A 16,258-nucleotide genomic window follows, 5' to 3' on the forward strand; every position below is an offset into this window, starting at 1 on the left:
AACGTCCTACAGCTCGCATCCGATGCACGACCAGAATACTTCCCCGCCCTCACACGCTTAACGCGCCATACGCTCTCATAAACGAAGCACGCCTCGCGAAAGCGCATACCTCTCTTCGAGCTTACACGTGCTACATAGCCTCTCCAATTCTTGTCACGTCGAGGACCTATATTTCTAGGATCGACTAAACGAAAACGCTCTCCGCGAGCAGACAGCTCTCTGGAGCTTACAGGCTACATAGCCTCTCCAATTCTTGTCACGTCGAGGACCTATATTTCTAGGATCGACTAAACGAGAACGCCTCCGTAAAAGAAGCGCATTTCCTCTCGAGCTTACACGCTGCTACATAGCCTCTCCAATTCTTGTTACGTCGAGGACCTATATTTCTAGGATCGACTAAACGAGAACGCTCTCCGCGAGCAGACAGCTCTCTGGAGCTTACAGGCTACATAGCCTCTCCAATTCTTATCATGTCGAGGACCTATATTTCTAGGATCGACTAAGCGAGAACGCTCTCCACGAGCAGACAGCTCTCTGGAGCTCGCAGACTCTACAAACCCCAGAGCATCGTTCGTCGACAATCTTAGAGTCGACTATATGAAAGCGTTTTCCATGTGCTTCACACTTGTACAGGCCCCCACGATCGGCCTGACTATAACATTCTTCTGAGTCTTACTCCTACAACTCAGCGCAACACACTTGAGCAAGAATTATCAGTCTTATACTCAGGGCAGCTAGCATATTCCTAATATCTCTGCTCTTATAACATGATAAACAAGACAGATAGCGCTAAGCACAAGCAGATCATGTTTCTAAGTTAAACTTCACGCTCCTTAGTTATTGCAAGCCACATGCATCATACGCAAGACGCTAGTCACATACAAGCAAACAGTAACATGCATGCGGAGCACAACCAGTAACAATATATGACCAATCATCACAACAACTACATCCACCGATCTGCTGGGATTACCCAGAAAATACAGATCGATGTCTATTACAAAATTAGCAAAGTATCGAACTGCCACTTTCGTGGAAACCAGTTCTCCTAATAAACAAGGCGAACTGCTCAGGCAAGCCTGAAGACACAGCTCTATTGTTAACTCTCATATAAGAGAGGAAAATGTAAACAGTACTTACAATTTCTGGCTAACAGAGACAAAGGTAGATCACATCATCAAATCTCGCCATTTACATGCTTATCCTCCTCGTGCCGCTACCGGTAGAAGCCGTGTCGCGGCGATCTCAAAGATCACACGCATCTCATGCCTTTGTTCATCGCTTTCATACGCTTTTCAGTGGCGCCCATACTTCGTCCGTCCGCGGCGTAGGGCGACCACGTGCTTCGGTATCACGCTTCTTCGGCTTTAGCCCACCTTATGGCATTTCTTAGCATAAGCGATCACTACTGACTAATTCCCTTTCTAGCTCGACCGCGTCGATCACTAACACAAAGATTCTCGCCAGTGAACGCTCGGTACTTGGTAGTCATCACTTCCAGCTTCCTCTTGTCAGCCCCCCCACGCAGCTCGCATACACCCTAGCTCAACGTGAGGGTTATCATCATTCTCGGCATTTTGAACAACATCTTTCAACTTATCATATCCTACAAGAAACTGCACGAATGAAGTTAAAGACTCAAATTGCCTTGGAAACTGACATAACAACCTAGTGTATCATGAACTCACCAAACAAGCGGCCATGTCCATCGTCCCCAGCAGCGTCTCCATGTCCTCATCTTTCACCTCTGCCTTGTCACCATCCAAAGACGATCCCTTCGTAACGCTTAGTCGCTATGGGCGCCGAAAGTGGAAGCTATACCGATCTGGCGTTTCACCATACGCTTCTTCCCCGTCTTCCCCATGTAGTAGAATTCGCTCCCCACATCCGCACATCGCGGGGACGAACTCTCACCAGCGACTGGGCGACCTTGCCTCAGGTCGCTACATTCGCAAGCGTGGCGCTCAAGATCGCCTACCCGCCGCGGGCGACCTAAACACAATGCCGCCACCGGGCGCCCAAATTTCCTCGGTCGCTTATGACCCTTCGACTCTACAAAGAAGAAATTTCCTCTTTTACCACGATCACCATGCACGTGGGGTTCAAACTCCATCCTCTCCATTATCGGAGGGACATTTCCCTCATGTCGCTTTTTCCCCCTGTATGGACGACATCTTGCCATGATAAAACCTAGGAAACAAAAGTACTGTCACATGAGCTAAAGTTTTATCCCAAGCTTTTCTCAACGGAATACCATTCACAGATGACACTACACCAGAAAAGGCGTTTACTAACGGTTATATCCGTTAGCTCTGGGGCGTTACTGTCACTTAGGCTAAAATTAGTAACGGATATAACCGTTACTGATAATAATTTTAGTAACAGTTATATCCGTTACTAACATTCTTTGTAACAGATAGATAATTGTTGATGGCCCGATTAAATTTGTCATTTCTAACGGATATATCCGTTAGTAATGGATGTGCTATTTACTTCACTATTGTTTGTAACGGAAATATCCGTTAGTAAATTGTAGCCAATAAAATTAAAAAAAAAAATCCTGGGTCAAATAATATCCACCATGCACATCTAGTTCTAGCAAATATGATATAAAGATCACATTCCACAAATTTAATCAACAAATGAATAACAAAAAACAAAACCACCAATCAATTAAACATTATTATAAAAATATAGTCATCAATCTAATCAAGAATCTCAAAACCAATCAGTTAGACATGTTTCATTGTAAATAGTCCAATCAGATTTGTCTATGTTAATGAATCCCCAACACGTCATGAGGATTTCTGCGAGTTTTTTCTTCCTGTTTATTTTCTTTTTCAGTCATGCTTAAGTGCCTTTGTCAAAACAGTCCTGGTAACTATTATTGCAAGGTAAGCCAAAAGAGTAACAATAATACCCCCAAGAAGAATTAGATGGTCATAAGTCGCATGCTGGACTGTGTAAACATGAAGCTGAATTACATCCCAGAAGCTCTCTGTCCATACTGGGTCGACCATGCCCGACCATGACATCAGATGCATCCGGTGGTAGAACATGCCATACTCCATATTCAAACTTCAACCGGGTCGAATATGCAGGAATGTACCTGAAATGATCGACTTGCAGAAATTAGTTAGTGCACACTTGCAATTAACATCAAGTAAAGGCTCATCCTTCACTAACATCAAGAAATTACCTGAAATGATCTCTGTTATCTTTTTTTTAACCAACATGTAACTCTTACTTTTATGTATGTAGTAAAGTACCTCGTCGTGGAGACAACACATGTGCTCTTCCCTTTTTTTCGGACCTAATGCATACGTACTTCAACCTTACTGCAAGTTGAACAAGCAATGCTTGCATTCTCGCTTGGTAAAGATGTTCTCTCAGCCTGAAAGTTCCATACAAATCTAGATATATTACTAACATAGTCAAGTAATGGTGCGGTGGAAAGTTCTCCCACAAGGACACCAACGTAGTTGTTTGGATAGTTACTGGTGGGTCCAATATAATCCTTCACCAGCCCACAAGAAGCGGACGTTACAATTGCAAAGGAGTTAATGTTTGCTGCAGTAAAGTAGAAAACATAATAAATAAAATTATAAATGCTGTGGAAAAAATCAGCTGCAACCCATAAAAATAGCTCAACTCACATAGATCATAAAAGCGGCTGTGGTAAAACTTGTTGGTGAAGGCAGTATTGAAATCTTCCAAGACAATTCTAGAAATTGAAGAGTCCTAGGAGAAAAAACTAACTTCAGAAAGACTGGCTAAACAAACAAACTTGCAAAAATGAATAGAGCAGTTCACAAGCGTTTTATATTTTGAAATTTTTCAGATCTATCACCAGTACATCTATCATCTTTCCTCTACCTAAGAATCAAAGGAGTGTAGGAACAATAATTTGAGAAATCTAGTTCAATGAACCAACCTTTCTAAGGAATGACATCAACGAAGATGGAGGTATTCCAGGATTTGATTTACTGGCCATCGAGATCTTAATATTTGAACCAAGTGATTCATGAGCGTACTGGAATGCATCGAATGTCTTATTTGCGGCAGATGACCCCTATAGAAAGAAACACTAGAGATAAGAAAAAACACAAGGAAAAATGACTTGTGCACGGAAATATTAACAAGTTTATTGAGTCCTTTCAATGTAGTCATTAGGGATCTTATGTTAATATTATGTGCCTCGTATATCAAGTAGCAATTTTCCAATTTCTTCCTAGAAAACGTCCACAATTGGACAGCATACAAAAAATGTCTCACACATAATTCCAAAGCTACAATGAGTATATATTAATTGGTCAAAGAAAAAATAGGAATGGATATTTTAATAATTTTATTATGCATATTACTGATATTCTGCTAAAATAATAGACTACACTCTCACCCCTGCGGCATGGACGAACAAGGACTTTATCCCACGATCAAAGGCTTTGCCAATAGATCCAACTTCCATGACCTAATTAGGAACATCCACCATAAAAAAACGTATTATAATTTAAGGAGAAGACTGAAGCTGCAAATTAGAATGTAGAATTTTATGTACGAGGCAGTAGAATGCAGGCATGAAGATAGATAGATGCAAATGACTCGAAGTAAGAGAATGAGGTTTCAAATGGTGAAAGTGACGAAATTTTTACTAACAATATACACAATCCACTCCCTAATACCACTGGTAACTTCGCATGGCCCTCCCAAGAAATAATAGTACTTTCTAAACTTTTGGATGCTAACGTTGCACCACTAGCAGTTTCATCACTTTGCAATTGAATTATGCAGCTCAAGTCAAGCCCTCTTTCTTCAACGAAATCCTAGCAACTTCAATGCACAAAACAGAAACTCTAATATCATTCTAAATTTAAGGAGTAACAAACTGTTACACCACAATCTAATTCCACAATCTAATTAAGAAATAAGTATTAACCGGTACCAACATGACAACAACATGATCCTACTAGTGAAGAAAGCCTTGTTCCATAACAAAACATTCAAACTACCAGTTCATATACACTATTTATATCTATCAGTAATAAGCATTAACTAAGCTCAAAAGTTTAAATCTGCAATAGATGATGATTTTTCTTTACAAAAAAATTAGCACTTCCTGGAATCTTAACGTGAAGTGTGATAACCCATATCAGAACAACCGAAACATACAATGATCCCATTATGTAAATTTATCCCATATTACACCTATTATAAAATATGTTAAAAATTGGGATGTAGAAAGCACTACAATAGATAATACCCGACTACGGTCTTTATGCTCAATGTGTTCCTGAAAGTAGTCTATACCAAAAATAGAAGAATACCAGCTCGATTAGAGTCATGTTAAGGCCATGAACAACATCTGAATGCTTATCTACTTCTGCTAGGAATCTCCGGCTACCAAGGTAGAACCCCATATACTTCACCTCCCTATATCTCATGCACTTCATGACTTACAGCTGGATTTCATATATAATCAACGTTCTTGTAAGGTGCAAATTTGACTTGTGGAAATTTTTCAACAGGCGAAAATCCTATGAGGAAGAGAAAGTTTGAAAACTATTAATTGCTTTGTTCAAACAGATAGAAAATTGAAAATAAGGATAAAAAACTACAGAGCTAACCTCTTTCCGCGGTTGGGACTTCAGTTCCAGATTCAACCAAAACACCAGCTACTTTCTTTGCAAAGTGGTGATCGTTTAATACACTAAAATAAAAACATATATTACTTAACATTGTTAAGTGCAAAGAATTTGTTCAAATCAAACATCAGCAATATTGAGCACCATGAATAATATATATTGGTAGCTTAGAAGTTATAACAAGAAGTAACATTGTCGAGATGGTTATGCAATTGTAAAAGTGCCATTGAAAAGTGCATTTGCTATTTCGTCGTGTTGCACAACAACATCAATGTGATTTATGTTACACACCAAGAATAATTTAAAACCAATAAACATCTAACTCAACCACAAAATTCTAGCACAAGCTACAAAGAAACTATTATTTACACATCTTCCATATCACACCACAGGCTGCGGTAACACAATGGCGAAGCATGAACTACTATAATAATAAATAAAACAAGAACATCCATACCTGTTAAAGAAGTTCTCCATTTCATCTTGTGACACCAAAACCGCAGATGGACTAGTCAACTTATCAACATCCTTAAGTCTTACCACTAGAGCAACAACTTTTTCTCGGTCGGGATCTGATAACATTGACCATCATATGCTTTAATAATAATTATTATTATTTATACATAATACTTTCGAGAATTTAATAAAATGAGTTTAACACTATATATATATATATATATATATATATATATATATATATATATATATATATATATATATATATATATAATACTTACTCGCACAACCGATTTCACCAGTAAGGTTAACCAGAACAGAAGAAGCAAATTAACAAGTAGTAAGAAAAGAAACAAAAACTAGAGTGAATAACGATAGTAGTACTTACTCTTGGTTCTGGAGTTGCAGAGCTGGCCATGGACTATAATAAGATCATTGTCAGTCGAGCTTGTGGGGAAACCGCGAGAGGCGAAGAAGGAGAGTAGGAATTTCCAAGTGAGGGAAGAAGAAGAGGACGACACACTGCCGATTAAGTGTCTGTTGAGCTTGACAGTAGCAGGGTCCCGACCGAAGAAACGAGAGATGAACCCCATGTCCACCTTCTCATCTTCCAACACCACTACTGCTTCGACATAGACGGACACAACAGCTTCACAAAGTAACAAGATTTATTATTTTCCAAGACTTATTAACAAAAATCCTAAACATGAAACCCAACACTTGAAAAACTGACTTCTGCAACAATAGCTCCTCAATTCAATCATCCAAAATAAAATTCCCAAACTGAGTGACAATAAGTAGAAAAACTTTCAAGGGAGGAAGAGAAATAACGGTGTACCTCCGGTTTTAATCGAAAATCGAACCAGATGCGTCGTCTTCATCTTCATATCCAGGTGATATTTTTGGAACCCTAGGTTTGAATAGCATGGAGAGAGTCGGGGTTTGAGAGAGTTCTAGTCGGGTAGAACAATTACTCCTTTATTTTTTTGCCTTTTATTTGCTAGAAAAATAATTGAAAAACAATTCAGAATATAAAAAGAAATAAACTAATGCAGAACTTGATAAGTAACAATTATATCCGTTAGTTAATTGGTTATGGATATATCCATTAGAAATCGAAAATATCGTCTGTTACAAATTGGCCCTTATGGTGTAGTGTGAGATTGAACATACCTTACGAAGCAGCAACGAAGGTAGTGCACAGCAAAGGGCAGAGCGAGAAGACAGAGTTAAGCTTAGGCAAGAAGATGAGCAATTACCTTTTTGGTATTCGATGAGCAGTTTTTATTCCATAGAAAACGTCTTTTCCTAAGCGCCTCATAATTACCTTAAAACGCCAAACGCCATCTGCCCGCCATCATTATGTTCCTTGAACCGCTCGTCTCCCTACACGTGTCCCGCACGCGAGGGAATACTGCCGTTAGCGGTACTGAAAACAACACGATTCGACCTACTTCACGAACCGTGAGTCCAAATGATTCGGTGGCCTCGATCACGAGCAATACCTGCCATGAATCGAAAGCAATTTCACAACAAGACGCTCCAACAAGCTTACCAGTCATGTGCAGGGAAGTTGTCACTGCAATACACTCGCCATGCTTGGTTATACGTAGTATGATCACACACAACTATTATCAAGCAAGCGACTCACACATAATAAGGGAACAAATAACAAGCGTGGCATATTAACAAACAACGACTTGTCCTAACAAGCTTGAAACATAGTACGTTAGCTGGGTTGCTGAGACTACTCAGGAAATCCAACCCGACTAAGCAATATTCGTCCTCACATGAGTACCCCAAAAAGTAACGGGGACCGGATCACTTTCGCATTGATGCTAGCACATACAAATAAAAGACGAAATCCTGCCGGGTTACCCCAGAAACCAAATTTATTGTATCCGCGGCTTATAAAAGCGTGACAAAGATAACACAACAAACTTACAACTCGCCATCTCTGGGCTCAACAATTAGTTCTCCAGGCACGAGTGATTCATCAATCTCAGCATCCCTCCCAGTCACCATAACAGATACTCCATCCAAGTCTAAACTCATAAGCACATCGACGCCGGCGGCGGAAGATTCAGCGGTATCGCAAACTCCGGCATGACCTCTGAAGTAGCAGGAGCGCCACTAATTCCTCCCGGAACCTGGTCTACCCCGATGTGAGATGTACAGCGTGCATGATCTGTCTTCAAAGCGTTGTAATCCGCCTCCGGTTCAACGGTTCCGCATCCGAACGTCCATAGGCTTTGGTAGGCCCCGAAAGCAACCTTCTTGCGAGTGTAAGGCATACTCGTTGACTTTACCAATTTCCGCGGTCGCCGCGGGGCGTTCTCTTCACTCCACGTAGTTTTGCCTCGGATCTTACGCCCGGTGTCTTTCAAAGATCTTGGCGGACTCGGACTTGATGAGCTTTCTTCAGATCTTCCAGTTCCTCGCGTTCCATCTTCGAGGCCTCCTGGACATTTTTCAGCTCATCAGACAGCTTCACCACCGCTTCTCTATCTGCCTCCGCGAACTGGGCAATCTCCTTCAATTTCTGAAACACACTTACCAGCTGCAAAAACACACGCATGGTTAATAGCCACAAAATAACAGCGTGTATACGTAAACAGTTACATCAAACGAAGATAAACACGCGTACCAAGCATTGCGTAATTTCCATTCGTCTTAGGTTATCAGCCAGCCCTTTCTCATCCAGCTCCTTGCGGTTGCCATCCAGAGCTATCTGTTCTAACAGGCAACCCGATACCTTACTCGATCTGAAGCTACAATCACTTCGCTTCCGCGGTTCATTCGCCCATACTCATCCGGATACACAAAACCGTCCTCTAGGTCGCCAACTAACCCACAATGACCTTTCCACTTTACGCTACGCGGAGCTTTTCGCTTCGCCCGGGGATCGTTCACGCCGCCGAGGCGGCACTAGACCCCGTCCCAAAAGTGGCCAAGTCCATGACCTGCTTAGGTCGCGCCCCACTCTGGCGAGAAATCATAGCCCCAAATGCCACCATCGAACCACCCCCTGCCCTGGAGCTTTCCCCAAGAGCGTGCCGCGCTACTTTCGTAACTCGGACAGCGTCTTGCTCAGAGGCATCACGCGACCTCTTCTCCGACCTGCTCCTTGCACAAGGGTTGAAAACCACCGTTTCCAATTCCACAGGAGCATCGATCGAACCCCCTTCAGAGCGGAAACTCGATCCTCCAGCTCCTGAGGCAACACCTCTAGCACGTCGCCTCGCGCCGCCATGATATCTAGCACGCCACCTCGCGCCGCCATGATCTACCCTCGCTTCCTCATCCAACTCAGCATCAACGCTAACAGTTACTTCTTCTTCTTCCTCATACTCTCCACAACTTAATGATATCTCTCGAACCTCCTCTGATCGAGTATCATCAGAATCAGACATTCTAACGAGCCTTTTTTATCAATTACTCAAGCTTAAACCCTACAGCCTTACAATGACCTACGTACTTAACAAATCGCACTTGAAAGAGAGGAATGCAAAGAGAAAATGGAAAGGTAACAGCAGCAGAAGCACTCACCTGAGGAACCCTAGCTTGCGTTTTTGCGAAAGAAGCAAACACAAAATACCTTTTTTGGTTGTCCCAAATTTGATTTTCTATAAACCGCCCGTTCAGTTACCAAGAAGTTATGATTACAGCCTATGCTCTAGCCCGCACACGTTTTCCAAGATATCGTCTTTTTCAAATAGTTTAGGTATAACGCTACCGACACGCTTTCTTCCTCAATCACGATTATTCGTCGCGTGCAAATCACGCCACAACTTCCCTTTCCCGCCAAAACATCATGCCACATGATTTAAAAGTTGCGCCATCCCAGTCGGATCGTCCACCATAGTTCGCTCATGCTCCACACGTTCTTCCATTTTTTCTCTCAGTAACGCGTTTCGGTGACATAAACACTCTAACGAGAGGGGGGGTGGGGGAGTGATATCCTCATAAAGTTATCATGCACGCGTGGAGCATAAGCGAACTCAGGACATCGACCTCCAAGACCGACCTGTGAGCAGCTCCCTTGAGAACACACATGTGCGCAGCATAGGTGAACCCAAGACATCGACCTCCAAGACCGATCTGTGAGTAGCTCCTTTCATGTAGGTGGTACGAACAAAGATGTCACAAGATCTGAACACATGGCGTAAAACGTAACGCTTCAGATAAAGTCACCACCGGAGTAATCATTACCAAAATCTTACTTGTACTTCCCACCACCGGGAAATAGGGATTACCGCGCCAACTCCCAATCAGTACACGACTTATAATACAACCAGCCTAACACTCATTCACGATCTCCACCTTACACGTGAGCAAGAGACACACGTGTCTCTCGGATTGACATTTCCTCAAACCTATAAATACAACCTATTTGGAACTACGTCGGACCTGATTCCTCTCTCCCCTAAAAAAGAAAAACCACAAGAGGATACGTAGGCAGCTCGCTCATAAGCGAACTCGGTCCATCCAGAAAATCTCAACCTTCTTCTCTCTCCATTCGCAAACCTTAAGGAAAACCAAAACACTCCTTTACACCAATAACGTGCCTTCGAAGTCCGAAAGCAAGAAGATACGTATGGATTACAGAACGCATATGGAGTATGGTGCCATAAAGAAGCCGTCAAGTCAAGATAAAAGTAGACTACATCCACAAGCTCAAGTGCATCAACATTCTAGTCCTTCTAATGCATTGACTCTACATGGCATCAAAAATCGGGAGAAAGAAGAGGTTCAGAAAGCTTTAGTTGTTGTTGGCACATCTGGGCAACCGAAAGGACAGAATGGTGATATAGGTCTTTCTCTCAAAAGTACCGCTATATCGACTTCTGCTCTCATAGAAAGAAGTCCGAGTAAATGGCCTCGTCCAGAATGGCATGCGCCATGGAAGAATTATAGGGTTATAAGTGGTCATCTGGGATGGGTGAGATCTATCGCGTTTGATCCTAGCAATACATGGTTCTGTAGATAGTTCTGCAGATAGAACGATAAAGATATGGGATGTTGCAAGTGGAAGATTAAAGGTCACACTCATAGGGCATATTGAACAGGTACGTGGTCTTGCTGTTAGTAATCGCCATACTTGTATGTTCTCTGCTGGGGATGATAAACAAGTCAAGTGTTGGGACATGGAACAATGAAAGGTTATAAGGTCTTATCATGGGCATCTGAGTGGTGTCTATTGTCTGGCTAGAGCTGCTTACTGGCGGACGTGATTCTGTGTGTCGTGTCTGGGACATCCGTAGCAAGACGCAAGTGTATGCGCTTTCGGGACACGACGACACAGTCTGTTCAGTTTTTACCCAATGGTGACTCTTACACAACATAAGAAGAGTGTTAGGGCAATGGTACAGCACCCAAGAGAGCGTTCTTTTGCATCTGCATCAGCCGGGAACATAAAGAAGTTCAACCTTCCACATGGAGAGTTGCAACATAATTTTCTAACTCAACAGAAGACTATCATCAATGCAATGGCTGTCAACCAAGATGGCGTGCTCAGTACAGCAGGGGACAATGGCAGTTTATGGTTCTGGGACTGGAAGAGTGGGGACCCCTTTCAACAGGCGCAAACTATCCCGCAGCCTGGGTCTCTAGACAGTGAGGCAGGCATTTATGCAATGTCATATGATGTAACTGGTTCTCGGCTTGTTACGTGTGAGGCCGACAAAACAATTAAAATGTGGAAGCAAGATGACAATGCCACTCCACAAACTCACCCTCTCAACTACAAGCCGCCAAAAGAACAGCACAGATTCTAATTGTGTTCATTAACATTGTGCAGCAAAATTAAATTATTTGGTTTGTTTGTGACTTTAATTGCACCACTTGTTTTACTTTTCAGTTTGTTTTGAATAAGAGTTTTAAAAGATTATTTAACGGTTGGAAAGCAGAATGTAGTTCTGCATAATGTTCGTGATAAACTTTCCTTGTATTATATGATCGAGCAGGCCCACTGCCAGGTTTCTCATTGACTTCCTTTTTAAAAGATAATTGATTGCTATTTTCACTCCAAATCATTCCCTTGCAAATCCTTCTGAGTTCTGATAGCTCATCAATCATTAGATTTCTCAGAATGCATCCAACACAACTCAATCAATCACACAGAACCAAATACCCTAAAGACATGGAACAAATCTTAAGATGAATTGCATAGACTGACCTGGTTAGCGTTCTGCTCGGCAGAGAACATCCCAGGTAGTCTGATTTGAATAGTATAATATATTCCCTCGAAAAAATATAACAGTCTTTAAAAATAAATATATCCAGATATTCTGGAGCCGTTAAAGCAAGCCAATTTCCAAAGTGGAATTAATTTGAAGGGATAGATAAATAACTTAAAATAATTTGAAAAGATAGACAAGTAACTTATCGTGTACCGGCCACCCCAATTAGCTCAGAGAAAAAAATAGATCAAAGGACAGAGGGTGTTTTGATCAAATTTTGTTCATCTGGTGAAGGATGAAAACTGAGGACGAACACAGAGACCGGTTTGTTTGTCTGCGTACATATCTTTCTGCAGTAATTTTATTGATGAAGAACATTGGGTCCCAGAGGTAAAGAACAAAAGAATAGCAAATATGTAATGTATAAAATGCAAATGCTAGCTTCTAGAATTTCACAAAATGAATCCATATATTATTTAAAAGCATCTGGCATTTTACTTCATTTTATTAGTAACACCATCTTATAAGAACAAGAACAAAACAAGAATAAAAACACCTGAACCGGTTGAGCCATTTGTTCAATACAAGCTATTCATTCATGACATAACATGATTTACAGAGAGTTCTATATCTTAAAAAAAAGAAAGCAATTTAAAGTAGATGATAATAAACACCGACAGAGAAAAACACAGCAAATACATGCTGCCAGAAAAGGAGAGCTGAAGCCTCACTAACAGCATAACCCCTTAAGCTGGCAATTGCTCCCAACAAGATGGCACTTGGCATTGTGTACTGCAAGAGGAGTACAAAAGTGTACATCTCATCCTGCCGATCAAAAAAGTTGAGCTTATCAGCCAAAGCAACAACCCCTATACCCATCAAAGGAAGTATCAAAAGTCTTGCCACTGTAATACCAATTGTAGTTCTGATTCCTAGTTTCGAATCGTTTGGTCCTTCAGCAAGCATTCCCCCAAGAACAAGCATCACACAAGGCACCATAGCACCAGCTAAGATTTCTACACTATCGGTGATGAAAGAAAGTGGAGCGTCAGCTCCAAAAACGAAAGCCTTGAGTTGTGGAACCATCCCGACTATAAATGCCAAAAGAGAAGCAATTGTTGGTGGTTGAAGGATGTGACGGATTGGAGTTTGTTCCACAACAATTCTGATCCTTCGAACCATTCTAGGCTCCGCCAAACACCTTATGGACTTGGGACTGCCACTGCGGCCTTTGGGACTAGTACTGCTGCCTGCTTCCTCCAATGTGTCAATATCCGGAAAATTAGTCTGCGACACACTAGAGATGCTATTAAAAATCCTTGCAATAAAAGGTGTCTTCGAGTGCTCGGTCTCTTTATCTTCCATCCCTGGCCATTCGGCTTCAACAAGAAGCGGTCTACTGACATCATTAATGTTTGTACTCGTTTGCTCCTCAATCTCGATTCCCTCCTCTACAATCTCATAATACTCCAAAGGAGGCTCCATCATGTGGTAAACAAATGTATAAACAAGAAGTACAGCTACCCACTGAGCAAACGAGACATAAGCAACACCCTGCCTATGACAATCAGAACCAAAAGGATTGTCCGTACTATGACAAACCGAGCCAATAATAGCAATCGGAAGGTTCCCAGTATTACCAAACCCAGTCATAATAATAGTAAAGCGAAAAAATTCAGGAGGCGGACGGCATATAATCGCCACAATATAGCCAAGAATGCAACCAATAATCGTACTAATGAGGACATTAACAGGTACGAACCACCACTTAGCAACATTCTCTAAGGTGATAGTTTGACCAAGGTGAGTAAAAATAAGACACGGCAAGAACAAGGCGAAAACAAGCTTACTTAATAGCTTGAATGTCGCTCTAGGAACAATTTGATACTTGGGGTGTGCTAAAACTAGACCAATAACAGTTAATGATAATAGTTTCATCAATGGCACCACTGCACTAACCAGTTTCTCCCCTTCAGATTCATAGTTACCAGATGCAAACAACCCCGCCATGCTTCTTAATCTTATTATTATACCGATTATAATATTATAATAAATTCCGAAATAATCGGGAAAAGGAGGGATATAACAGGTAACTTCAATTTAATCCATCGGGGGGCTGACAAATATGGAAGAGAATTAACATGAAAAAATATAGATAAAAAACTTACAGATTTTCAGAACATGAACGAACACACATAAATGAGATATGAGATGAATGCTTGTGGTGTTTGGTCTTTCAAGGAGAGAAAGAATAATTACTCAGAATTCGAATCAAATTTTGACACGTAAGCGTAGTGACGGTCCAACACCTAGCCTTCAAGTTATGGGCTTGTAGTTGGTCAAGCCCATATCTTAGTTTTCATTTGGCAGGTGGTCAGTTTGAGACTCGCGTTCAAATTGCATGCTCCATAAATTACTTCTCCATTTTCCAATACGTAGTAGATATGAAAAGGCCTAGAAACTTTGTCTCTTGGAATTCTCCATAGATATTTCATAGCTTCATAGCTTGAATTAGTTTCAATCATCAAACTCCTTAACTGCTTTCAAGTTTTTTCTTCCTCCATCGTCCATTCTAGTTTTCTTTCTTAATTAGCCCAAACAACACTCAATACCACCCAAAAATCAGGTATATATACTAAATTCTCGCTCAAGTAATCTCTCTTTTAACAGTAGTTAAACGTCCAACTAATGCTTGTGTAAGATGCAGCATGATATGGCTACTGTTACAATTTGATCTTGTGCTGCATGCATGTGTATCACAATATAATATATAGTTGATTAACTTAGTTGATCTTGTGCTGCATGTCCTTTGATTTACGCCACCAGATCCTCATCAGTTAGTTCTCGTGCGTAACTTCGTTGATCTTGAATCTTGATATGCATGTATATGTAGTTTGTCGTTTGTCATTTGTCCGCCACCAAGCATATAGACATATAGTTCGTTATGATTTGCATTCTTGCATTTCAATTCATTAGCATTTTTCTGCCGTGGATTTACTTCTGAAGGCTTTGGTTTCGATTTTAGCATGTTGCACATTTTGTAATACCTCGTGTATGTATGCATGTATGCTCATTAAAACAGCTGAATTTGGTGCACCATTCTTCGTTTGCATTAGTGCACCGACCATAGAACAAAACATTTATAAAATTGTACGAAAATTTGTCGAAATATCACCTCTTGGCATTAATAAAAACCATAAATTTTCAAACATTTCGGAAATTAATGCCGAGTTTAGTTGTTAAAATTTGGACAAACGTTCGGCATTCCGGTATATAACTTGCTGCACTGGTTTTCCACCCTGACCTCGTACCACGTTACACATCTACCACCTTCACCTCCTCGCCCTGCAGCTGACATTTAAACCCAAATTTTTCTATCTTAGAACGGATTTGTTCTTGTCGTGCTTCGCTTAATTAATGGCCTGTTTGTTATGGAGAATGCTAAGGAAAGGAAATTAAAATAGGTGTGGTCCACCTTTTCCATAGTTTTTTTGGTTGTTTGTTTGCCCATAGAAAGGAAAGACTGCTTTCCGTGTGGAAACAAAACTAGGGAAATGGAAATGGTTTTGTGTCTATGGTCCAGACCTAAAAATTTTAGGGAAAAGAAAGGAAAAAAAAAAACAGACACAATTTACTTTGCTTTCTACAGTTTACCAAACAGACACAATTTTAAAATTGTTTCTATTCTATTCTTTTCCTTTACTTTCCATAGCGAACCACTTATTTCCTTTCCTTTCCATTAGTTAAAATTTAACAAACAAGCCCTTCTTTACTGGCAATTTCTTTGTCATGCCGGAATCGTTCAGTTATGATTTGTCAGTCAATATATATCACTTTATTTCGTTCACGTATGGGGACTGGGGAGTGCCTCTTGGCATTGCCAAATCGACACTTTGCAAAACTTTTGATTTCGTCTCTTTAAGATTGTCTACTAAGCCCAACTCATGATGGAGTTCGCTTACCCGGGTTTGCTTTGGG

At 41.0% G+C, this 16,258-nt stretch overlaps 2 protein-coding genes and 1 pseudogene across 6 annotated transcripts; 1 reads left to right on the top strand and 2 right to left on the bottom strand.

Annotated features, from left to right (window-relative positions):
• Positions 1-2,669: 2,669 nt before the first annotated feature.
• Positions 2,670-7,173, bottom strand: LOC147512961 (nicastrin-like). Of its 5 annotated transcripts, none has more exons than XR_015217308.1 (11): positions 6,937-7,173; positions 6,487-6,747; positions 6,100-6,214; positions 5,625-5,707; positions 5,325-5,534; positions 4,400-4,471; positions 3,935-4,072; positions 3,657-3,741; positions 3,499-3,570; positions 3,270-3,394; positions 2,670-3,109 (listed from the first exon to the last, which is right to left on the bottom strand). XR_015217308.1 is itself a non-coding variant. In XM_086599511.1 (10 exons), exons 5-10 carry the CDS (start codon positions 5,448-5,450, stop codon positions 3,390-3,392), a joined length of 498 nt encoding a protein of 165 aa, XP_086455637.1. In that variant the 5' UTR covers positions 5,451-5,534; positions 5,625-5,707; positions 6,100-6,214; positions 6,487-6,747; positions 6,937-7,171; the 3' UTR covers positions 2,670-3,389. The 5 variants fall into 5 exon arrangements, 3 of the variants coding, with proteins under 3 accessions (XP_086455637.1, XP_086455635.1, XP_086455636.1); XR_015217309.1 differs by having other exon boundaries at positions 6,937-7,171; XM_086599511.1 differs by having other exon boundaries at positions 2,670-3,394; positions 6,937-7,171.
• A 3,487-nt stretch (positions 7,174-10,660) lies between these two features.
• LOC147512962 (protein pleiotropic regulator PRL2 pseudogene) lies at positions 10,661-11,933 on the top strand (annotated as a pseudogene).
• A 797-nt stretch (positions 11,934-12,730) lies between these two features.
• Positions 12,731-14,512, bottom strand: LOC147512963 (protein PIN-LIKES 2-like). The gene has a single exon (XM_086595942.1). It carries the CDS (start codon positions 14,288-14,290, stop codon positions 12,932-12,934), a length of 1,359 nt encoding a protein of 452 aa, XP_086452068.1. The 5' UTR covers positions 14,291-14,512; the 3' UTR covers positions 12,731-12,931.
• Positions 14,513-16,258: the final 1,746 nt, after the last annotated feature.

This window comes from Coptis chinensis, chromosome 3, assembly GCF_015680905.1.
Source record: "Coptis chinensis isolate HL-2020 chromosome 3, ASM1568090v1, whole genome shotgun sequence".
Lineage (NCBI taxonomy): Eukaryota > Viridiplantae > Streptophyta > Magnoliopsida > Ranunculales > Ranunculaceae > Coptis > Coptis chinensis.

Bases quoted from the DNA above. Each gene is read 5' to 3' on its own strand.
- LOC147512963 (XM_086595942.1), bottom strand. From the start codon at position 14,290: ATGGCGGGGTTGTTTGCATCTGGTAACTATGAATCTGAAGGGGAGAAA.
- LOC147512961 (XM_086599510.1), bottom strand. From the start codon at position 5,450: ATGAAGTGCATGAGATATAGGGAGGTGAAGTATATGGGGTTCTACCTT. The intron at 3,742-3,934 runs GTTGGTTCATTG...TTTTTCTCCTAG, and splicing joins TGATGTCATTCCTTAGAAAG to GACTCTTCAATTTCTAGAAT. The intron at 3,571-3,656 runs GTGAGTTGAGCT...ACTTTACTGCAG, and splicing joins CAGCCGCTTTTATGATCTAT to CAAACATTAACTCCTTTGCA.